Here is a 24,624-nt window from a genome sequence, read left to right on the forward strand (position 1 = left end):
CCAGTGCGGATTTTTCAAGTCTCTTGGTGCTTAAGAGGCCATGGAAAATCTGGGCCTCTTGGTGGTTAAGAGGTCACGAAAAATCCAGGCCTTCCCCATACCATTATACCTAAACATGCGCCGATGGGGACCAAACTTTGCAAGCATGTGGGGGGTCCACCCCCACATGCTTGCAAACTTTGGTCACAATCGGAGCATGTTTGGATTAGAAATTAGCGCCTAGTGTGGATTTTTCAAGTCTTGGTGTGCTTAAGAGGCCATGGAAAATCCGGGACTTCCCCATACCATCATATCCAAACATGCTTTGATGGGGACCAAACTTTTCAAGCATGTGGGAGGGGGCACCCCCACATGCTTGCAAAGTTTGGTCACAATCAGAGCATGTTTGGATTGGTAATTAACGCCCAGTGCAGATTTTTCAAGTCTCTTGGTTCTTAATAGGCCATGGAAAATCCAGGGCTTCCACATACCATCATACCCAAACATGCTCCGATAGGGACCAAACTTTGCAAGCATGTGGGGGTGGTCCCCTCCAACATGCTTGAAAAGTTTGGTCATGATTGGAGCATGTTTGGGTTAGTAATTAGCACCCAATGCAGATTTTTCAAGTCTCTTGGTGCTTAAGAGGCCATCGAAAATCCGGGCCTTCCCTATACCATCATACCAAAACATGCTCCGATGGGGACCAAACTTTGCAAGCATGTGGGGGGGACACACCCCACATGCTTACAAAGTTTGGTCACCAATCATAGCATGTTTGGATTAGTAATTAGCACCCAGTGTGGATTTTTGAAGTCTCTTGGTTTTAAGAGGCCATGGAAAATCCGAGCCTTCCCCATACCATCATACCTAGACATGCTTCGATGGGGACCAAACTTTTCAAGCATGCTATTCTGAGATTAGTCACTCCCAAAAAATCTAAATACAATGTAAGTGAGGCCATGGTAAATCTGGACCTTCCCCATACCATCATACCCAAACATGCTTTGATGGGGACTAAACTTTGCAAGCATGTGGGGGGACCCACCCCCACATGCTTGCAAAGTTTGGTCACAATCGGAGCATGTTCTTGGTTTTTTTATTTTTTATTAGCGCCCAGTGTGGATTTTTCAAGTCTCTTGGTGCTTAAGAGGCCATGGAGAATCCGGGCCTCTTGGTGGTTAAGAGGTCACGGAAAATCCTGGCCTTCCCCATACCATTATACCTAAACATGCGCCGATGGGGACCAAACTTTGCAAGCATGTGGGGGGTCCAACCCCACATGCTTGCAAACTTTGATCACAATCGGAGCATGTTTGGATTAGAAATTAGCACCTAGTGTGGATTTTTCAAGTCTTGGTGTGCTTAAGAGGCCATGGAAAATCCGGGACTTCCCCATACCGTCATATCCAAACATGCTCTGATGGGGACCAAACTTTTCAAGCATGTGGGGGGGGGCACCCCCACATGCTTGCAAAGTTTGGTCACAATCGGAGCATGTTTGGATTGGTAATTAACGCCCAGTGCAGATTTTTCAAGCCTCTTGGTGCTTAATAGGCCATGGAAAATCCAGGCCTTCCGCATGTGGGGGTGGTCCCCTCCAACATGCTACCAAAACATGCTCCTGATGGGGACCAAACTTTGCAAGCATGTGGAGGGGACACACCCCACATGCTTGCAAAGTTTGGTCACCAATCAGAGCATGTTTGGATTAGTAATTAGCGCCCAGTGTGGATTTTTGAAGTCTCTTGGTGTTAAGAGGCCATGGAAAATCCGGGCCTTCCCCATACCATCGTACCGAGACATGCTTCGATGGGGACCAAACTTTTCAAGCATGTGGGGGGGCCCTACCCCCACATGCTTGTTGCAAAGTTTGGTGATGTGGGGACCAAACTTTTCAAGCATGTGGGGGCCTACCCCCACATGCTTGCAAAGTTTGGTCATGATCGGAGCATGTTCGGGTTAGTAATTATGCTTGCAAAGTTTGGTGATTTTCAACAAACAATATGGTGATGGTGATTTTCAATAAACGATATGATAGCCAAAGTGTTAAAAAATCAAAAAACCATGAACATCAACTAAAATGAAATGATCCTCAATAATGAGAAAACTCATAGTGATATAAATATCAACTAAGTACATTAGAATGTGAGCTAACATAGCCACTCTGGGTTTTAGCCACTAACTCAAAAGATCAAGGTATTTTGAAAATGAGCTATCCCAGTTATTCTGAGATTAGTCACTCCCAAAAAATCTAAATACAATGTAAGTGAGCTAACCCAGCTAGTCTAAGTTTAGTCACTACTATCAAGATAGAGATCTAGTCAGCAGCACCATCTCTAGCTCTCAACTTCTCTAGAATGCTCTCATGGTCATCTACTCGAAGCCGAAAACAAGGACGAGAACTGTGTTTTTGGCTCTGTACCTCGATCAAGAGTGAGCCTGTTTAGCAACCACTAGATGAGAGAACTGAAATGCCTCTAGCTCTCACTTCCACTACTGGAACTCAAGACTCCCCCGATGAAGTCGAATCTGCTGGTAGAACCGACCTGCCACAATCATGCTATGGGCGTCAAAAGAAAACCCATGATCATCCACTGTATCCTGGTCAAGGATGCATTTTGGCTTAGTGCAACTCATCAGATAGTAGTCTACTCCCTCGCTATTTCCCTCACCAAGAAATAATAGCAAATACATCACCCTCCTGTAGTAAATCTGTCAGGTCATCATAGCTGACCACCATGAACGCAGGACGTGTGTGTTCATCGGACAACACTGGATGTGAAGGATGCTCGGGAGAGAGGAATTTCTATATCCATACATCTGCCCATCCTCTCGAGGCACAGTGTGACCAATCGCCATCCATACATGCTCCACAAAAGCTTGCAAACCGTCGTGTGTAAATTGTGGGGACCGCCATGCACGTGCTCCTGATGGAATGTAAGCCCAAGGTGCCAGGTACTGTGTCACAATCATGGGAGGCTCTACGGTCAATCATGCTACCATCCACATGCCAAAAACATCTCTTGACAATCCGAGCATCACGTTTGGGATACGATGATGCTGCACTCCACACAAATGTTGGGAGCACCACTCGACTACGTGGCCCGCATCTGTGAACTGCTCAGCATCCTGCCGCCTTAGCTCATGATGCCTCAAGGCACGTTTCACACACGCGCCCGCACCATAATGCTCTCCCTTTCTGTGACCAGTCTCAAAGAATGACCAAATCACTGGGATACTAGACTGCACATGCCACCTATAAATCCATGAAACAAAGTCTTAGTTATTGTTTTCTTTAAGATGTTCTAATGAATTTAGTTTAATTGCGAATATAAGAGAACCATAAGTACTACCCGTAGAGCCAATAGAATTGTCGACGACTTGAACTGTGCGCCATAACCATCCGACCAAACCCATCGCTGGCCACGTATGATCCCACAATCTCGTAAAAAAATGTCATGGAAACGAAAACAGTGTTGCACAAAATTGCATCATGTGAACGATCATCATCCCACTGAAATGTGGACCATAATAGCAACCTGGTGAGGTAAGCATTAGAGACGATTAGAATTAAAGATAAACTATTTTTCACTTAAAAATCAATATTATTAATAATTTTAATTAACAAGTCTAAATATTTATCATTACTAGATATATAAATATATCTTTTATTTTATAATTATAAAATTATATTTTTTTATAATGTATTTTTTTAAATTTAATTCAAAAGTGTATTCTACACAAAATATTTTCAAGAAATATTAAATTTAAAAATTTATTTTTTTTAAATTGAATAACATAAACTTTAAAAATAATATTATTGATCTAATTCCAAAATATAATCCTTTAAAATTAGTGTTTTTAAATTCTTTTATTTAATAAGTTATATATATTTTATTATTTAAAATTTTATATTCTACTTCTCTAAATTACTAAATTAACTTTTTCAAAAATATGCTTTTGAAAAAAATGGGGAGGTGGGAAGGAGGTGCCACGTGTCACATGCATGCATAACACATGGCATTCTCTTGACATGTGGCACTATTATGGCTTATGTGACAATTCCATGATGTGGCATGCCATGTCACCAAGTGCGAGGTGGCATGCAAAGGTGGCAAGAAGATGTCACATCCATTCACATCATTCTTACATCCATTCAAATCATTCTTACATCCACTCACATCATTCCTACATCCACTCACATCCATTCACATCATTCCTACATCCACTCACATCCATTCACATTCTTCCTACATCCATTCACATCATCCTATATCCATTCATCATTCCTATATCCATTCACATCCATCCACATCATCCTACATCCATTCACATCATTCCTACATCTATTCACATCCATTCACATCATCCTACATCCATTCATATCATTCCTACATCTATTTACATCTATTCACATCATGCTTATTTTTAATTAAGAATTATCCATGTTTTCTCGATGCATTCATATGAGTATTTTCACATTCCTTCTCAAATTTCTCAAAATAAAATATGCTCAATATTCTTCTTTTTGAATAAAAGATTCATGGAATTTACCAAATCAATTATACCCATATTTACTCTTTTAGTATAAACACTAATCCATTCATCTAAATGAATCATTTCCATAATTCTCATAAATTGAATGATTCTATAAAACTTATGCATAATCTTCTTTATTTTTCTGACTATTGAATAATACTCAAAACTCTACTTTTAGCATAAAATTTATTTATGCATGTACATATATATAGATAAATATAACAAAAACTCCTCTTTTCTCTATTAGAATATTTATTGATAAATACTATAAAAGTATTTTTCATTAATATAACAAAAATCATTCTTTTAGCATAAAAATGTCTATGCCTAGAATATGATGGGAATTCCTCTTTTTGCTTATTAAATTTATGCATAAAAATAAGATTTATCTTTTTTCTGGAAAATTTTACCATCGCTTCACTGAAACGTCTGAGAATGTTTAATTTTCTAACTTTAAAAGAATATTCATAATTGAAATACGATAAGAACTCCTCTTTTAAACTAAAATTTATTTATGTATGCATAACATAATTATAATCATAATTACAAGCATAATTATAATCACATCTCTTGATTATTCTTAAATATCCATTTCTCATTTCCAAAAAATTTAGCATAATCATCTTCAACCTAAAATAAATTATTATGATTTTATTAATCATAAATAAGCTTAAAGAAATTAATCATCATTTTTAACTATATTAAAATCATAAAAATATCTAATCTTTTTCTCTAGCTTGTCAAGCCTAGAGTTTTGTTTAAGATAATGGGTTTATCATTAAGAACCATCCTTCTAATAAGGATCTAACCATAAAGATGATTAATCTTTCCAAAAAGAGAGATTTAAATATAAAAATACTAATTAAGCATAAAGATTAGAAATAAACCATTTAAACATTATGAATCATTAGAAAGCTTGATTTTAAGAAAAAACCATTTAATTGAAAGCCTCCCAAGCATTAGAGGGGTTGGGAAGGAGAAAACCATTGAGAAGATAAAAACCATTGGATTAAGGCTTACCTTTGATTTTGGCTTGATTCTTTAAAGAAAGAAGTGAAGCCCACAAAGAAAGCTTTGGCCACCAAGTTGGGGAGGGTAATCTCCAAGAGAGGATGGAGAATTGTGAAACTCCAAAGCTTCCAAAAGTAGAGGCAAAATAGAGGGATAATAGAATTACACTAAAATGAAGATAATACTGGCATGTAATTACTCACAAAGATGAAAATACAAATGAATGGGGGTCTATTTATAGGTGAGGAAGGCTTCAGTTTGACCTATTTTGGATAATTTGTGGACCAGTTTGGCTCACTTTTTGATCCAGTTTGCGGAGGGAGAAGAGATATAAATATCTCATTTTTTGAATTAAAAATGCAAGGCAATGATGAAAAAAAGGCGCCTCCTTCATGAGCCCTTTCCTTCCTTACTGAGGTGTCAAAAATTGATTTATTTTACTAATAAACCTTAATTTTTAAGTAATAAACCAGTACTTGGTCAACTCTTCATCTTATGTGAGCATTTACTCATTTTTGGAGATTTTATTTTGTTCTTTGCATTTTTGCTATCCCAACACTTGGATTAATCCTATTGGCCCTTTAGAACCTTATTTGGACCTTAATCGAAAGTTTCTGAAAATGTGGACCCTTAGGCTAAGATCTCCAATACATATATTCAGTTACTTTCTAATACACATTAGAAAATTATTTTTTGAACTTCTGTTTCAGGGAAATTCATCTTAGATTATTTTGTATCCAAAAATATCTCAAATTTGTATTATCTCTCTTTATAACATTTTCTCTCTCTAGGCCAAAACAAAGGAAAACAATGTTTTCTTGTACTCTCAATTTGGGGGATGATTACAGAAACTAAAGGGAAGGTACTTACACCTTTATATCTCCAAAGCTCGAGGGAGGAACCTTACAGGAAGCATCCAAGAAGCTAGCCAACATTCATTCATAATCAATTCTCCACCATAACAAACCTAAAATAAAAAATTTCATTTTCCTATAATGGGATCACAATGGTGTGGACTAGTTTTCCAATTAATATCATAGCTTGCGGCCTATCCTAACACATAGTTTGTAAATACATCCTTCAATTATCTATGCCCCTCCTTCAATTTCCATTATCACTTGAACAAAGGCGAAAAGTGAAGGCTAGAGATTGGCCTCTATCTTTCGTCAACTTTTATGCCAATACTAGAAAACACATAACAATTCACTTGTTTGTGAAAGGAGTGTTTTTACAAGGTTGTAAATTTTTTTCCCCATTTCCAAGCTCTTAAAGTTTTTAGAATCAGCTTGGAATTGATAAAGATGAATTGTGTTGTCACTCCAACTGTTGGCATCCCACATTTAGAAGCTCAAAGGGAAAGCTTGAATGAAAGGAGGAAACTAGATCCACACTTCAACATGACCATCTTTGTGGAGAGAACCACCTTTCTAATGAATTCAAATCCTAATTTATGCCATTTTTGCTTGATTTATCTTATAGTATTTGTATAAAAATAAGAAGATATGCAACTTTGACTTGCATGAGATAGAAACGTTAATCAAACTCACTTTTTCTTTGTAGGCTGATGAAATGCTATAGGGAATGGCTTTTTTTTTTCTTTTGCTTCACTTTTATACAGTAAACAACTAGATTTTCCTCCCCATGCTAGATACCCACCACAACAACATGCTAAAGTTCTTCTTTTATTATTTTATTGATATCTTCTTTTATTCTTTCATGGATAGAGTAGCCCTCGCCTTTGAGGAGTCTTATGACAAGATGGTCACCTATAGCTTTTGCATAATAAGTGAAGGGGTTTCTTTTGGTGCATACAATTGGTTTAAATACAAGCTTCCTTTAAAGGGTAGTCGAATGGGGTTTAGGTAAAATGCAGTGTTAAACCTTAGGATGTTCATCATACCTATTCATATCCGTTATTAAGTATACGAATCATTATTATAATCCTTGATCACAACGATACAATGTTCAAGCATCACAAATGACTGATGAGAATGTCCTACGACCTCTCAAGAAATAATTAATAGCTACCACATAGGTAAGAAAATGCCAAGGAATCCCAAACAACCACCTTTAGCCACCAACAATGCGTAATGAGACTAATACTAAATGATACTATCAGCTCAAAGGAATACATGCACCACAAAGCTTAGATTGCCAAAGAAACGCACCTGTGAAGAGAAGATCAACAAATCTTATACTTGTGTTAATAGAGAGGAAGAACCTTTGATGCACCTTGTGTTATAGACAATGAAATATTGAGAGTTATTTCAACAAATGACTAAAACACCACCTCTCCATCAAAGATATCTACTTCCAAATCATTATTATACCATGGGAGTTACATCCAAGGGATAGCTATCACAACTTGGAGATGATGATAACTCAAATTTTCGTGGCACGGCTAAGAGGCAAGTACAAAAATAACCTATAGAGTACCATCTCATCCATATACAAGCCTTGTGTACACTTAAAATGTACTAATTAGTACGCGACAAATATAAGAGCCATCATATTGTGCTACACAAAACTAAACTAAGACAAATGTGTATGGTGGTATACAAAACTAAACTAAGACAAATGTGTACTAAAGGGAAACATGTTGACTCGCAGGTGGTATATCCTTGGGCTTACATTTTTTGTGGTTGCTATACCAAGAGATACATTGTGCAAATAAAAAGAGAGGGAGGAGTCACAACAAGGAGAATCATGTGTATACTACCATGAAGACCAAGGAGATCCATGTGTACCATGCCTACACAATTGGGTACCCAAGGAAACTTTGAGCTTTCAGAAAATAATAAATATCTACTACCACATAGGTAAGAAGATGCAAAAAAAAGCCCAAACAAAACAACCTCTAGCGAAGATGGACTACTGAGACTCGTACCAAACAATGGTATGAGGTCATTAAGGAGTGTACATTGAATGGATTGGCAAGGAAAAACACCCACTAAGAGAAGATCAACTACGCTCACTTTGGGAACAATCCAAGTGCACCTTCTAGGTTTTGCTATGACATAAGAAGAGTTACTTAAATTTGACGTCGTCTACATCAAAGATAGATCGCTACTTCCAAGATCAGCATCATATTATTGATGGAAGTTAGATCCATTGCATATTTATGACAACTTTGGAGATAGCGACGACGACAACTCCTCAAAATTTTGTGGCATGGCTAAGAGGCAAGTATAATAGCCTTTAATGTACCACTTCATCCATATAACCCATCCTCTCACTATCTCTCTCTCCTCATTCATATATGCTTTAAACATCAGCAAAACAAATGATCATACATGTCCGTGATGTTGAACAAGCTAAGCTAGATAGACATTATCGACAAAGGCTTCCAATCCTTTAAAAAGAGAAGTTGTCATACATTCCTTTATTTTTTTAAAAAAAAAACTTTTACAAGAACGGTCCCTCTACTACACATCCCCTGTAATATAAACACACATGACGACCATCACTCGACCACATACATAGCCACACAGAGAGAGAGAGAGAGAGAGTCTTTGAACGATTTCTCTCAGCCGGAGATCTGGACACTTCTGACGGCAGACTTGGGCTCCGGCGGGGGCACTTTGGGGACGGTGACGGTGAGCACGCCGTTCTCCATGGCCGCCTTCACCTCCTCCCCCTTGGCGTTGTCGGGGAGGCGGAACCGTCGAAGGAAGCTGCCCTGCGCCCGCTCTACGCGGTGCCACCTGTCCGAGGAGGCCGTCTCCTCCTTCTTGCGCTCGCCGCTGATCTGCAGCACGCGCCCGTCTTCCACCTGCACCTTCACGTCCTCCTTGGCCAGACCTGCAGAGCACACACACGGGGGCACACTACTTTGCTCATGCGAATATTCGAGCAGTCAATTCCGATAAAAGAGACGGAGGAGGAAGGGGGAAAGGGGCGGGGGGGCGATATTCTTACCAGGCAGGTTGGCCTTGAAGATGTGGGAATCCGAGGTCTCCTTCCAGTCCACCTGCGTATTAGCCACCGCAGCCACGTCCCGGGCGAAGCTGGGGTGCTCCGGGAAGCTGGCGCGCAGAGAGGAAGAGAAAGACGGGAAGGCGAGCGAATCGAAGAGCAGGGAGTCGAAGGGATCTTCGCCTGATCTGCTGCGGCCTCCATAATGAGGGTGATATACCTCAGAAATGCGGGCACACGTAGAAATCACTAGCGACAATGAAAGCCTTTAAGAGGAAAGTTCAGAGAATACGTGTACACACTAGAGGAAAGGAAAGCGAAGGAGAAGTGTCCCGACTAAAGGGACGGCCAGCTGAAAGTAGAAATGGTGGAGGAGGGGATGATGGGCGGCTGCTGGAGCCGAAGAAGAACGGCTTCTTTGGCCCCTTGGGCGAAACTCAGTTCCACGACCCCTGGTCTCTCCTACCACCTCCAGTGCTCTCGCAGTGGGCATATGCAGGAGCTTTTCTTCCATTTCCCGCAACCCTGAAGGCATTAATGCCACCGTCTTCTTCTCTAGCGTCGAGTCGCCTCCTGCACCACAAGATTGCAATAACAAGCCAAACAGCCGCCGTCAACTTGACGGCTGTAGTTAGATACCGGGGTGGTTGCCAGCGTGGAGGTTTTTTTCCAGCCACGCTGGCAGCTACCACCACGCTGTAAAAAAATGACGCTGGCAGCTACCACCTGCCTGGTTCCACCGCTTCCACCGCCGCTGCTTTGAATGCGCCTGCGCAGCGATTTTGTCGTGTTCTGCACCATCTTGTGGAAATGTTCTTGCGTGCGTGGAGCCTATGATGCGCAGAGCCTCACAGAGGCGATGGACCCTGTGACCTTAACACGGCTTCTTGTGAGCGCTTAATCGATGGTGCACTGAGTTGGAGTTTTGCAATGTACTGAATGCTGAGCCTCCAAATCCAGTTGCATTCGTTAGATGCGATGAAGCGTTGAGCACGTGCTGAGCCAGCTCTAGGAAGGCAATGAAGCGCCTCTGTTGGCACCGCCTGCTGGATGGCCGAAGTGCTAGCGTTGCAAAGCCAAGGCGGCCACCCAAGGCAGCAGGACAGCGCATTCGAGGGTGTCAATGCCATTTCATGGTGAATCGTCTATACTTGGATCCTAGCATCGCAGTTATATCTTATATTAATCCTTTTCACACAAATAAAGAAGATATCATCTGCCATGGGGAGCCTTGTAGGAATGAGGGAAACACCCTTCTTCTCCTCTCTCCATGGATTTCATTGGAAAAAAAAGTTTGGGTTTCTAACTTGTTGTTCAAGGGCTTTACTCCACAACAAGTTTTCGATGCACACATTCAAAGTTTGCATATACGACAAAGCAAAGAGCCCAAATGTCCAATGGTGAGGGATGACTACTTATTGCTCCAAGATATACTCAATATTGAAAGGAAACATGCTATGGAGACATATCAACTACATGATGATGATGCAGAGAGTACAAGGCGATGGTGTACACAAAATGCGGATATGATATTTGTTTACCAGGAGCAAAATCTTCAAGTACAGAAGGAATTCTTTTTAGGGATCCAAACCCCATGGCAAAGAGAGATTTGTGACAAGTTCGGAAATGGAAATTTGTTGGCTATGGACTCCACATTTAGGCCTCCATAATGAGGGTGATATACCTCAGAAATGCGGGCACACGTAGAAATCACTAGCGACAATGAAAGCCTTTAAGAGGAAAGTTCAGAGAATACGTGTACACACTAGAGGAAAGGAAAGCGAAGGAGAAGTGTCCCGACTAAAGGGACGGCCAGCTGAAAGTAGAAATGGTGGAGGAGGGGATGATGGGCGGCTGCTGGAGCCGAAGAAGAACGGCTTCTTTGGCCCCTTGGGCGAAACTCAGTTCCACGACCCCTGGTCTCTCCTACCACCTCCAGTGCTCTCGCAGTGGGCATATGCAGGAGCTTTTCTTCCATTTCTCGCAACCCTGAAGGCATTAATGCCACCGTCTTCTTCTCTAGCATCGAGTCGCCTCCTGCACCACAAGATTGCAATAACAAGCCAAACAGCCGCCGTCAACTTGACGGCTGTAGTTAGATACCGGGGTGGTTGCCAGCGTGGAGGTTTTTTTCCAGCCACGCTGGCAGCTACCACCACGCTGTAAAAAAATGACGCTGGCAGCTACCACCTGCCTGGTTCCACCGCTTCCACCGCCGCTGCTTTGAATGCGCCTGCGCAGCGATTTTGTCGTGTTCTGCACCATCTTGTGGAAATGTTCTTGCGTGCGTGGAGCCTATGATGCGCAGAGCCTCACAGAGGCGATGGACCCTGTGACCTTAACACGGCTTCTTGTGAGCGCTTAATCGATGGTGCACTGAGTTGGAGTTTTGCAATGTACTGAATGCTGAGCCTCCAAATCCAGTTGCATTCGTTAGATGCGATGAAGCGTTGAGCACGTGCTGAGCCAGCTCTAGGAAGGCAATGAAGCGCCTCTGTTGGCACCGCCTGCTGGATGGCCGAAGTGCTAGCGTTGCAAAGCTGCAGACAACGGAGCATGTGCTGAGCGTCTAGGAAGCGCTACGTGTTGGTGCTGAGCTTCACAAAGGCTGGGATGCTGACTGAGCGTTGAGCTCCTGTTAGAGCCGCCTGCTGTTGGAGTGGGCATACTGACTGCGCTTGATGAGGTGAGCCTCAGCTGTTGTTAGAGCCACCTGCTGTTGTTGGAGTGCGCATGCAAGAACAGCCCGTTGATTAGCATTGCTGATCATGGTGTTTACCATGCCACCTGCTAAATCAGCTCCCGGGGCCTGATTGTTGTACACTAGGTTGCGTGGAGAGCTGCTTTCAGCTCCTACGCTGTTGCGCTCCACCTTGCAAAGGTCGGCTGTAGTTAGATATCTAACTACAGCCGTTATATATATATAACCTGGTATGTGTAGCATTGCACTCATAACTAGAAAGTGCAGCTAAGCTAATGCTAATCATATCTAGCCTTTCTACGCAGGTTATTGGGACATAAGAGATTACGATAACAGCTGGATGGTCGTTGAGAAGCTGCTGGGCTGCTTTGAGGTACATGGAGCTTTGCAGATGGCAAAATGATTCTGCAACCAGAAAGAAGCTGCATATAATTAGTCCATGGCACTGTTATTTGTGAAATAAGTGGGCTTAATTTTAACGTAGCCTGCACGTTGGTCATTAATTAAAACCTAACTCTTTTTTCTTGAAAACACGGCAGACCACCAAGGGGAGGGCGTTTGAAGAGGGCTAACCCCATGCTCTCTGCAGCAAGCATCTCCAGCGCAAGCAAACACAGACCTCGCACATTTGCGAGCCGTCAACAAAGGAAGCCCTAGAGCAGCATTCGATTTTTTGCACTTGTATGATGAGAACATTACATTGTAGATATTGTACTTAAGATCATTAACAGCTTCTTTAGCTTATACCTTTAATGTCTTGTGCTTTGATGTCTTTAGTCGATAATTCTGAAGGTGGTGGTTTTGTGCAGAAGAGCAGGAACTGCGAGACATTTTAGCTCATTTAGCAACAAACGATGGGCACCCCTGTTCCCACGCATGGTCTTTTTGATGTCTCCGGAATACAATGGAGACTGGTACACAATGAAAGGTCGAAGTACAAAGTGCAAAGAGAAGCTCGTATTCCATGGGATCATGTAGGCGAGTTTGTGAACAGTGAAGCACAAAATCCTGACTTCCCTACAACGTTTACGAGGTACTCCCACCATCATCGCACACCAGGCTCGCTAGTACGGCCATTCAAGGATTCATGGCTTGAGAGCACCATGTAAGTGTTTATTTTCCATTACCTTATTTAAATGATTAGCATGCAAGGCTTTAGACTTATACCCAATTATCATTGCCAATAGATATTGGTGTGCTTTTGGGACACGTTGTGCTTCCAAACGTGTATGCCATGTGCATGAACAATCGGGTGGAAAAGATGTAGAGTGCAAGAGTAATGTGCATGAAAATGAGCTTGACGATGGGAAGTTACATGGTTGTCCTACCATCAATGAAGACAGCGTAAAAGCCTCCACCAAATTAAATGCCAATTTGATCAAGAAAGAGACTAAGCCAAGGCGGCCACCCAAGGCAGCAGGACAGCGCATTCGAGGGTGTCAATGCCATTTCATGGTGAATCGTCTATACTTGGATCCTAGCATCGCAGTTATATCTTATATTAATCCTTTTCACACAAATAAAGAAGATATCATCTGCCATGGGGAGCCTTGTAGGAATGAGGGAAACACCCTTCTTCTCCTCTCTCCATGGATTTCATTGGAAAAAAAAGTTTGGGTTTCTAACTTGTTGTTCAAGGGCTTTACTCCACAACAAGTTTTCGATGCACACATTCAAAGTTTGCATATACGACAAAGCAAAGAGCCCAAATGTCCAATGGTGAGGGATGACTACTTATTGCTCCAAGATATACTCAATATTGAAAGGAAACATGCTATGGAGACATATCAACTACATGATGATGATGCAGAGAGTACAAGGCGATGGTGTACACAAAATGCGGATATGATATTTGTTTACCAGGAGCAAAATCTTCAAGTACAGAAGGAATTCTTTTTAGGGATCCAAACCCCATGGCAAAGAGAGATTTGTGACAAGTTCGGAAATGGAAATTTGTTGGCTATGGACTCCACATTTGGAACGAACAAGTACAAGGTATGCTTCAATTCTTGTCTGTTTTCTGCCGTGTTCAAGTCAAGGTACTTGTACTTACTATACCTAAAATGATGTAGTTCCATTTGTATACAATTCTCGTATTTGACACACATCGCAATGGCATCCCAATTGCGTGGGTTCTTGCCTCAAGTGCCACCTTTGAGGCTGTGCGATATTGGTTGACAAAGTTTCGAGATCGCATGCTTGATCACCATAAATCGTGGCAGCCAAATGCTTTCATGGTGGATGATGCGGAGAGGGAAATTGATGCACTGAGGTAATTTTCCTAACATAATGCATGGTGCTTGGACAATGCTTTATGACCATTGCTTGGATTTGTACCCTCAATACTTGGATTTGTACTCTCAGGGTCGTTTTCAATTTGCCGGTGTACTTGTGCTTATGGCATGTACGTAGGTGTTGGCTAAAACACCTCATTCGAAAGGTGAAAGATTGGCCAACACGTGCGGCCATGTTTCGGATGCTTGGTAACATCATGAATATGCGGGGAGGGTCCTCGTCTTCATATGAGCTCACCAAGGATGAAGCTAGGGAAATGATATGCAAGTTCAAGGAAGATTTTCAAAGTGAGAAGGAGTTCCTCCACTACTTTGAAATGCAGTGGCAGCCTAAAATAGGTGACTATGATCTATTTTTCTTGCTTCAATGTGTTCCCAATGTGTTATGTTCTCTTATGGTCATATATGCTTACAAGTCTTCATCATGTTAGACATGTGGGTGCGTGCGACAAGGACATTGCCACATTCCAATCAAGACACGAATGGTGCAATCGAGGCGTACCATGGAGTTTTGAAGTACAGATTTCTAGGATCTTCTAAGAAAATGGTGGGGCGTCGAGTGGATTGGCTTCTTTACAAGCTAACCACAGCTTGTGTACCTCATTATTGGTACATACAAGTTGTGAAGGAAGGGGGATTTAAGAGAAACAATGCCATTGAGAAGGTAGTGGAGAGCTCGCATGAACGAGCTCTCAAAATTCCAGATGATTATGTGTCATTCATTGGTAGCAACATGAAGGCAGATGCTTATGTTCGAAGCCTCTCCAATCCAAACCAAGTGTACACCGTCTACAACTCAGATTGTCAATGGGCATGTTGTACATGCCATTGGTCCGAGCTTGGCAACATATGCAAGCATCAAATCAAGGTGATGCTCATGGCCGGTGTTCAGGAGCAAGGTATGGTGTCACATTGTGTGAGCATGTATGAAGATAGTGCCTTGGAGACGGTCCCGAGGAGACTACTTGAGATTAAGCCTGATGACCTCAACATCGGAGTGCCACTTGAGGATGATGCGAGCTTGGAGGAAGGGCACAATTGTGAGGATGCATCTTCAAAGTCTACACAGAGGTCAAGCTTGAATCATTTACATGACACTTTCCAACAACTTGTGGATTTTGTGCAGGATGATGCCGAGCTTATTCATGAGGCTACCACTAGCATGAAGAAGACACTTGGGCAACTACATACATTGAAAGCACAAAGAGAGGAGGGCATTGAGCTTGCAAAGTCTTTTGTACGAACTAGAGATGGCTTTGGGAATAGCTTGAAGAGAGCAAAGTCTTTCATTGAGAAACGGATCAACAGGAAGAAGCGCAAAACAATGGATGACAATCAAGTTGGCACCTCCTTCATTGCTACAGTTAAGGGTAGACGCCCCTCCATGCAAGCCAAATTGGATGCACGTGCAGTTAAAGAGTCGATGCAAGCAACAATCGAGCTAGATGGCAATGACGCCCAGATTACATGATGGCATCTATATGTATGAATGTATAACCATTGTATCATGAAGCCCGTATTACATGAAGGTGGATTTTCAAATCTGTATTGGCTCTCTATTGTGATTTACAAATTGTTGTTCTAAGGTTTGGTAATGTACAATGTAGGCTCTCTCTATCTCCCTTGTCTACGTTCTACAAGTATTGCCAAAGTGGATGTGGTGAGAGATATATTGCATTATCATGGCGATGGTTAGAATATATGAAAATGTAATAGGGTTAAAAGCAAGTTGTAAGTTTAAAAAGTTTATCTTTTTTAAATGATAATAATTATGAAGCCTAAATTCAGCCATGGAAAGACAATAAATTTGAAAGTGTAGTTGATGCTTTACTTATTCTTGCAATCATTCATTAACTACAATTTAAAAGTTATCATAGCTCTCTAGTTTACATTGCATAGAGTAATATGCAGAAACATTTGAGCATGAAAACTACGCACGAGTACATGGAGTTATATAGCTTACTACATCACATAGAGTGATATGTAGACACATTTGAGCATGCAAAATACAAACAAGTAATCCATAGACACATTTGAGCATGGAAAATACAAATGAGTACAATTCAATCCCACAAGGTAGAATACATCTTCTAAGCACTACTTATTTTTGTTTCTTATTGAGGAATTCTCTAATAAAATGGATTTCTCTTTCAACAACAAAGAGTTATTTTCTCATGACATATTATTATTGGGTGGATGTGGGTGGGGTGATGTGTTCAATGTTGCAGTGGTGGAAGCAAATCAAAAAAGTTAAAAACCTGTTATCCATGGGAAAACAACCTCTCATTTTGAAATCATAAATTCAACATGTGGACGCTACAAGAAGATCAAGAGAGCAATTTTGTTAGGGCATGCTAATGTTAGCTTTAAAGGAAGAAAGTTCGAATGAAAAACTCAGTGAGAGTATATCACTCATTATTCACTCACATGCTTAGTCACTTATTGAGTCGAACATGCACAAATGCATATATGTTTTCTCCACCAAAAAAGTTTGTTGTGAGCCTAGTAGTTATGAGAAAGCTAGAGCCAAAAGTTGAAAGAAACTCATACTGGGAGGGAGAAGGTAAGGTGTATAATGGAGCACGTACGCCTCTTGCTAGCACACATATGATTGGAGTTAGGACACTTATGATTGGACGTAGGGCGCTTATGATTGGAGCACCGAGGCACCCATTATCATTTGGGCATATGCACTAAAGTTTGGATTGTGGGAGTGGTGGTGCAAGAAAAATGTGGGGCATTATTGAGAGGGTGCTTTTGAAAAAGCTGAGATTGGCCGGCAAGAAAGGGTGGTACCTAGTAGTTAGTGCACCCATGGGAAAGTCTCTTCAAAAAAGTTCACTTGTAGGTTTTATTAATAATTGAATAGATTAAGGGGAATGAGTTATACGGGTAAAGACCTTCTTTCTATTATTACAAAAAAGGAGGCCAATGCAATCTTGGGGACATTTGGGAGCCTTTACACGTGCCCCATCTTGATAATGATCTCAAGGGATTGCATGGATTTGAGCAATATGTTTCCCTTTATGGGATCCCCCCATGCTTTCATGATTTACTCCCACACGTTTCTTTTCCTTATTTTGATATATTAGGCTAAGCCGATCGTGAGTCTCTGACAGGGTGGTGGCAGTGAACTTGCAAGCATTAGCCCCATAAAAGGTTGCAAGCATAATCACATGTGATTAAAACTTGCTTAACAGCTTGCAGGGAGAATTAATATCTTAATTAAAAGTGGGCTTTAGGTAGTGTGCTGTCAGGAGGTTACAAAATCTGATCCTACCGTATATTGACCATCAACATCCTTACCTTTATTTATACCTCTTAACGCATTAATTAATCACATGATCCCCTGGTGTATATATAAGAGAAGATGATAGGATTGAATAACACCAGGGCTAGAGTGCTAGAAGCTTCTATTTATATTCCATGGAGCTTTCCAATCACAGCCGTAGCTTAGATCCTGAGAAGCTTGCCATGATTAGTACTGATGATGATCAGAGCATTGCTAGTCATGCTAGCCCTTGCTGCAAGTGCACCATCGATTAAGCGCTCACAAGAAGCCGTGTTAAGGTCACAGGGTCCATCGCCTCTGTGAGGCTCTGCGCATCATAGGCTCCACGCACGCAAGAACATTTCCACAAGATGGTGCAGAACACGACAAAATCGCTGCGCAGGCGCATTCAAAGTAGCGGCGGTGGAACCAGGCAGGTGGTAGCTGCCAGCGTCATTTTTTTACAGCGTGGTGGTAGCTGCCAGCGTGGCCACGCCAGCGTGGCTGGAAAAAACCTCCACGCTGGCAACCACCCCGGTATCTAACTACTTCTACTGTACTGGTAACTGCTGTGAGGGCAGAGGAAGGCAGTAGAGAGAGAGAGAGAGAGAGAGAGAGAGAGAGAGAGAGAGTGTATATATAACCGCTGTGAGGGGGGCGCGCGAATTGAGATGCGATGAGATGAGGAGAGTCGCTCTGTGGAGGTTTATTATAAACGTAGTAGTAGCGGAGGAGGAGCTACTACCTGCTTCCCGAACATTCCTTTCCGAGGGTTCTAGAAGCCTCTACGTCCTACCTCTAATTTTCGCAAGGGTTCCTCCTAAGTGCTCCAAAAAAACTGGGGTTTAGTGTAAATCCAACTTCAGATTTTTGAAAATTACATTTTGAAATTTGAGTTGAAGGTAGGCGAATTTTTAAGGGTTGTGGTAGTAAAACCTTTTAATTTTCAGAATTTTCTCTTGCCCCAACTTGATGAGCAGGTCACTTTGTCAAGATTATGGTCTCAAATGAGTATATAATATTACATCCATAAATATCATTAAAAAACGTACAGTGTTGTGTCATCTTGGGCTTGGCAAGGTACATGGAATAAACAACGGTCCCCTTGAGATGTACTTGAGGTTTGATATAAGTTTGGCCCCACGTATGCCAACACAATCCTCCAGGGCTTTGGTTAGCAAGCATCATAAATGTAAAAAAGAGGGAGGATGTACATGAAATGAGACTTTTTGACAAAATCACAGGATATGACCCTACTAAACATTTCCACGGTGGCATGAGAAAATAATTCTACGAATTATCTTAGAGGGCCCTTTTGACGGCCCTCAAATGTTCTTGTGGACTAGACTCTCTCACAACTCATAATGGAAGTAGAGGCTTGATGCTACAAGGAAATCTTGGGAGACTTTGTCCCTTAATTGGGAGCAAAAGGAAACTCTTACATGGTATTTGTACTCCACCCTTTACTACTCTACTGCCTCAAAGTGGCGTCCACATTAGACGCAACCTCACCTCTCTTCAGTTCCTTTAAGACTAGTCTCGATCTAGGCATTGTGTTGGCATAAAGATGTAAAACTCTTGAAAGGCCCCTTTTCACTCTCAGGAAGCTGACCGGAGAAAGAGACCAATCTCTTGATGGGCTTGGTTGAGAGCAACTTGGATTGTCCTTTTTGTGAAGAACGAGAAGGATGCTAAGATGTCCTAAATCTTCTAGGTAATACATGGGACTTGTAGGACGTAATCCGGGATACAGTGTTGGTGATCTTACTACAAAGGGTCAGCTGGATTGAGATGTGTCTTTGCTGCGTAATCCAAGAGGACAACTCCCACAAAGATCCTAACCATGCCATCCCTCTTATAGCTCCACTTGTCCACATAGAGAGAACCACTCTAGTCTAGAGAAGATGCGCCTAAGATGATCTTGCTCTGCTGAGATATGTCTATGCCTAATCCAAGAGGATAGCTCCCACAAAGATGCTAACCATGCCATCCCTATTATAGCTCCACACGTCCACTTAGAGAGAACCACTCTAGTCTAGAGAAGATGAGGCTAAGATCAAAGCAAGAGAAAATAAAGCCATGGAAAAGGCATGAAACTTTGGAAGGTGCCAATTGCCTTAGCCTCTAATAAGCTCCTTCAAGACATGCAATCAGGGATGAAAAAGATTGGAGGAGGAGAGAGAGCTTGAGCTCTTGCAAGCACACACATGCTCACACAACAATGGATGGAAGGCTGAAATCTTCTTCTTCTTCTTCTTGTTTTCAAAAGAGTTCTATAAAAGATAAGTGAAAACCAACATAAGTACTAGAGTACTATATACAAGCGGTCCATAATGTGAACATGCTAAATAGGTGAGCTCGCAGGATAAGTATGCTATAACTCGATTGGACTAGGTAGGTGGAGTCCAGCTATAGAATTAATGCCAAAGATCCCATCATCTCAACTACAAATGCGCTAGTAGTATAAAGGTGAAACGGTCTACTAGGTACATAATGGGTGACAACTCGTGTTGAGCTTGCCATCTCAACACTCCCCTAAGATGGCGATGCTCCATCGTGTTAGGATAAAAGCGTGATACGGTGTACATAATATTTGACCAAAATAGTACAAACGTTCAAGAGTACTAATATCCTATGTGAGAATCTTTCTTTAATAATTTTCTTTCATAAAACATTACATTCAACGTAGCCAAACCTAAAAGGTACTCTAGCCTGACATGCAGAAAAAGCAAAGTACTCACAAGTACATAAATAGTACCATTTTTTTCTTTATGAAAAGAAGTAAAGACCATATTAGGGAGTTTTGAAAAAACCCAATTTCCATTTTGCAAGATCAAAAAATGGGTAGCGCCGCCGTGAAGCCTTTTAAGATTTTGTCAAAACCCCCTCATGTGACATATCATTGGAAAGCTCTGGAAGAGTAGGTTCGAAATCCACCTTCTCTGACAACTTTTGAATTTGTATGATCAAGATACACCAAAATGTAGATTGAAAAGAAAATTCCCAAAATACTTTTTTTTTAGACACCCTTTCATGCTTTCACCCACCATCAGCTAATAAATGCTCTAGTCGTGTATAGGTGGAGCAATCACCTAGGCACGTCATGAGTGTCAGCAGCTCGTGTTGATCCTTACATCTCAAAACTCCCCCTTGAGCTAAACTACACATTAGGGGAAATTCGAGCTCCAAATGGGCCCTTTTAGAGCCCATTAAAATAATATAAGACCAGCCAATGAGAGTGCCTGGATTCTAGATCCATGTAGCATGGATCTTTTTTGTCATAGTGGTCCCCACAATTTCGAGCTGAAAAAAGATGAATAAAATATATTAGCATAAAACTCAAAAATAGAAGAATATTAGGCCTGAATACCACCTACCAAAACATATGTCAAAAGGAATATCAAGAAAACAGGCCATACTGAAGCTGGCGCGCAGAGAGGAAGAGAAAGACGGGAAGGTGAGCGAATCGAAGAGCAGGGAGTCGAAGGGATCTTCGCCTGATCTGCTGCGGCCGAACAAAGAGAGGGCCATTTCTTCCTTCTACTGTACTGTACTGCTGTACTGGTTGTACTGTACTGCTGTACTGGTAACTGCTGTGAGGGGGGCGCGCGAATTGAGATGCGATGAGATGAGGAGAGTCGCTCTGTGGAGGGCCTTCTTGGAGCTACTACCTGCTTCCCGAACATTCCTTTCCGAGGGTTCTAGAAGCCTCTATGTCCTACCTCTAATTTTCGCAAAAGTGCTCCAAAAAAAACTGGGGTTTAGTGTAAATCCAACTTCAGATTTATGAAAATTACATTTTGAAATTTGAGTTGAAGGTAGGCGAATTTTTAAGGGTTGTGGTAGTAAAACCTTTTAATTTTCAGAATTTTCTCTTGCCCCAACTTGATGAGCAGATCACTTTTATTCTCATTTTTTCTTGTCAAGATTATGGTCTCAAATGAGTATATAATATTACATCCATAAATATTATTAAAAAACATACAGTGTTGTGTCATCTTGGGCTTGGCAAGGTACATGGAATAAACAACGTCCCCTTGAGATGTACTTGAGGTTTGATATAAGTTTGGCCCCACGTATGCCAACACAATCCTCCAGGGCTTTGGTTAGCATGCATCATAAATGTAAAAAAGAGGGAGGATGTACATGAAATGAGACTTTTAGACAAAATCACAGGATATGACCCTACTAAACATTTCCACGGTGGCATGAGAAAATAATTCTACGAATTATCTTAGAGGGCCCTTTTGACGGCCCTCAAATGTTCTTGTGGACTAGACTCTCTCACAACTCATAATGGAAGTAGAGGCCTGATGCTACAAGGAAATCTTGGGAGATTTTGTCCCTTACTTGGGAGCAAAAGGAAACTCTTATATGGTATTTGTACTCCACCCTTTACTGCTCTACTGCCTCAAGAGCAATGCAAGTGGCGTCCACATTAGACGCAACCTCACCTCTCTTCAGTTCCTTTAAGACTAGTCTCGATCTAGGCATTGTGTTGGCATAAAGATGTAAAACTCTTAAAAGGCCCCTTTTCACTCTCAGGAAGCTGACTGGAGAAAGAGACCAATCTCTTGATGGGCTTGATTGAGAGCAACTTGGATTATCCTAAATCTTCTACGTAATACATGGGACTTGTAGGAGGTAATCTAGGGTATTTGTTGATGATCTTACTACGAAGGGTCAGCTGGATTGAGATGTGTCTCTTCTGCCTAAGCCAAGAGGACAGCTCCCACAAAGACCCTAACCATGCCATCCCTCTTATAGCTCCACTTGTCCACATAGAGAGAACCACTCTAGTCTAGAGAAGATGCGGCTAAGATGATCTTGCTCTGCTAAGGGTTAGCTGGATTGAGATGTGTCTATGCCTAATCCAAGAGGATAGCTCCCACAAAGATGCTAACCATGCCATCCCTATTATAGCTCCACTCGTCCACATAGAGAGAACCACTCTAGTCTAGAGAAGATGAGGCTAAGATCAAAGAAAGAGAAAATAAAGCCATGGAAAAGGCGGCCTCTAATAAGCTCCTCCAAGACATGCACTCAGGGATGAAAAGATTGGAGGAGGAGAGGAAGCTTGAGCTCTCTCTCCTCCAAGACATGCACTCAGGGATGAAAAGATTAGAGAAGGAGAGAGAGCTTGAGCTTTTGCAAGCGCACACATGCTCACACAACAATGGATGGAAGGCTGAAATCTTCTTCTTCTTCTTGTTTTCAAAAGAGTTCTATAACAGATAAGTGAAGACCAACATAAGTACTAGAGTACTATATACAAGCAGTCCATAATGTGAACATGCTAAATAGGTGAGCTCGCAGGATAAGTATGCTATAACTCGATTGGACTACGTAGGTGTAGTCCAACTATAGAATCAATGCTAGTAGTATAAAGGTGAAATGGTCTACTAGGTACAACATGAGTGACAGCCCGTTGTTGAGCTTGACATCTCAACACTCCCGTCAAGATGTTGAAGATCCATCGTGTCAGGGTGAAAGCATGATAGGGTGTACATAATATTGACCAAAATAGTACAAAAGTTCAAGAGTACTAATATCCTATGTGAGAATATTTCTTTAAGAATTTTCTTTCATAAAACATTACATTACATAAAACATTACATTCAACGTAGCCAAACCTAAAAAGTACTCTAGTTTGACATGTAGAAAAAGCAAAGTACTCACGAGTACCAAAATAGTACCAATTTTCTCTTTATGAAAAGGAGTAAAGACCATATTAGGGAGTTTTGAAAAAACCCAATCCCCATTTTGCAAGATCAAAAAATGGGTAGCACTGTGAAGCCTTTTAAGATTTTGTCAAAACCCCCACATGTGACATATCATTTGCAAAGCTCTTAAAGAGTAGGTTCAAAATCCACCTTCTTCGACAACTTTTGAATTTGTATGATCAAGATACACCAAAATGTAGATTGAAAAGAAAATTCCCAAAGTACCTTTTTTTTGACACCCTTTCATGCTTTCACTCATCAGCTAATAAATGCTCTAGTCGTGTATAGGTGGAGGAATCACCTAGGGACATCATGAGTGTCAGTAGCTCGTGTTGATCTTGACATCTCAAAACTCCCCCTTGAGCTAAACTACACATTAGGGAAAATTCGGGCTCCAAATGGGCCTTTTAGAGCCCATTAAAACAATATAAGGCTAGCCAATGAGAGTGCTTGGATTCTAGATCCATGTAACATGGATCTTTTTTGTCATAGTGGTCCCCACAATTTCGAGCTCAAAAAAGAGGAATAAAATATATTGGCATAAAACTCAAAAATAGAAGAATATCAGGCCTGAATACCACCTATCAAAACGTATGTCAAAAGGAATATCAACAAAACAAGCCATAGTGATTGAAAGCTAGTCTAATTGAAGACTTTCTCCATAGTTTGAACTTAGTTCTCTTCGTTGCCCAACTCTCTTACAACGTCACTTATTTCTGTCATATCTGCTTTATCTTTCCTCCTTTTCTCTCAGCCTCTTTTTTTCCCATCTTAATAGTCTCATAAACTTTGTTAAGCTATGTTTTCTAATCATGATTTCTTCGTAATTTTATTTTGTTTGTTATGTTCGTTAATCTTCCTAACCATGATGTCATTTGTGAAAACTTACAGGATTATTTTACAACTTGACTACAAGTGTAAGATTCACAACATTTCTTTAAAGTTTTGTTTTCATTATTTAGATTGTTGAGCCAAACGAAATGATAATAATGTTCTTTTTTCCCTTTGTAGATGAGCTCTAGGAGAAAACACATTTGTAACGTTGAAAGTGTGGAGCTTTTCAACAGGAAGGATGTTGATGGGGCAGCTACATCCCTCAGCGGTTTAGGAAGTCAGATTAGATCATGATGAGACCCAAGACTCAAGGAGCATTCAAAGTAAAATGAAAAGACAATGGTGATCCTAACA

At 41.2% G+C, this 24,624-nt stretch overlaps 3 protein-coding genes across 4 annotated transcripts in view; 1 reads left to right on the forward strand and 2 right to left on the reverse strand.

The window, feature by feature from the left end:
* Positions 1-8,951: 8,951 nt before the first annotated feature.
* On the reverse strand, positions 8,952-9,685 carry LOC147617745 (18.1 kDa class I heat shock protein-like; the record flags this gene model as incomplete). The annotated part of the gene is made up of 2 exons (XM_086775499.1): positions 8,952-9,333; positions 9,451-9,685. Coding segments are annotated over 2 exons (510 nt in total), but the record flags the coding sequence as incomplete, so codon positions are not given.
* Positions 9,686-9,693: 8 nt separating this feature from the next.
* The window catches only part of LOC147617746 (uncharacterized), a 277,309-nt gene continuing 262,378 nt past the window's right edge, over positions 9,694-24,624 (reverse strand). The window contains exon 2 of the mRNA XM_086775569.1: positions 9,694-10,020. Within this exon, the coding sequence (XP_086631695.1) occupies positions 9,749-10,020 (272 nt within the window). The 3' untranslated portion in view covers positions 9,694-9,748. The remainder of the gene's footprint in view (positions 10,021-24,624) is intronic.
* LOC147617747 (uncharacterized) lies at positions 13,624-15,953 on the forward strand. 2 transcript variants are annotated; one of them, XM_086775564.1, is made up of 5 exons: positions 13,624-13,867; positions 13,959-14,143; positions 14,221-14,420; positions 14,513-14,781; positions 14,874-15,953. In XM_086775564.1, exons 1-5 carry the CDS (start codon positions 13,858-13,860, stop codon positions 15,911-15,913), a joined length of 1,704 nt encoding a protein of 567 aa, XP_086631690.1. In that variant the 5' UTR covers positions 13,624-13,857; the 3' UTR covers positions 15,914-15,953. The 2 variants fall into 2 exon arrangements, with proteins under 2 accessions (XP_086631690.1, XP_086631689.1); XM_086775563.1 differs by having other exon boundaries at positions 13,624-14,143.

This window comes from Cibotium barometz, chromosome 36 (genome assembly GCF_041138505.1).
Source record: "Cibotium barometz isolate CiBa-2024 chromosome 36, ASM4113850v1, whole genome shotgun sequence".
Classification (NCBI taxonomy): Eukaryota; Viridiplantae; Streptophyta; class Polypodiopsida; order Cyatheales; family Cibotiaceae; genus Cibotium; species Cibotium barometz.

Coding starts and splice junctions, on each gene's coding strand:
- LOC147617747 (XM_086775563.1), top strand. CDS start 13,865: ATGGTGAGGGATGACTACTTATTGCTCCAAGATATACTCAATATTGAA. Junction 14,144..14,220: donor TTGGAACGAACAAGTACAAG/GTATGCTTCAAT, acceptor AAAATGATGTAG/TTCCATTTGTATACAATTCT. Junction 14,421..14,512: donor AGGGAAATTGATGCACTGAG/GTAATTTTCCTA, acceptor TTGTACTCTCAG/GGTCGTTTTCAATTTGCCGG.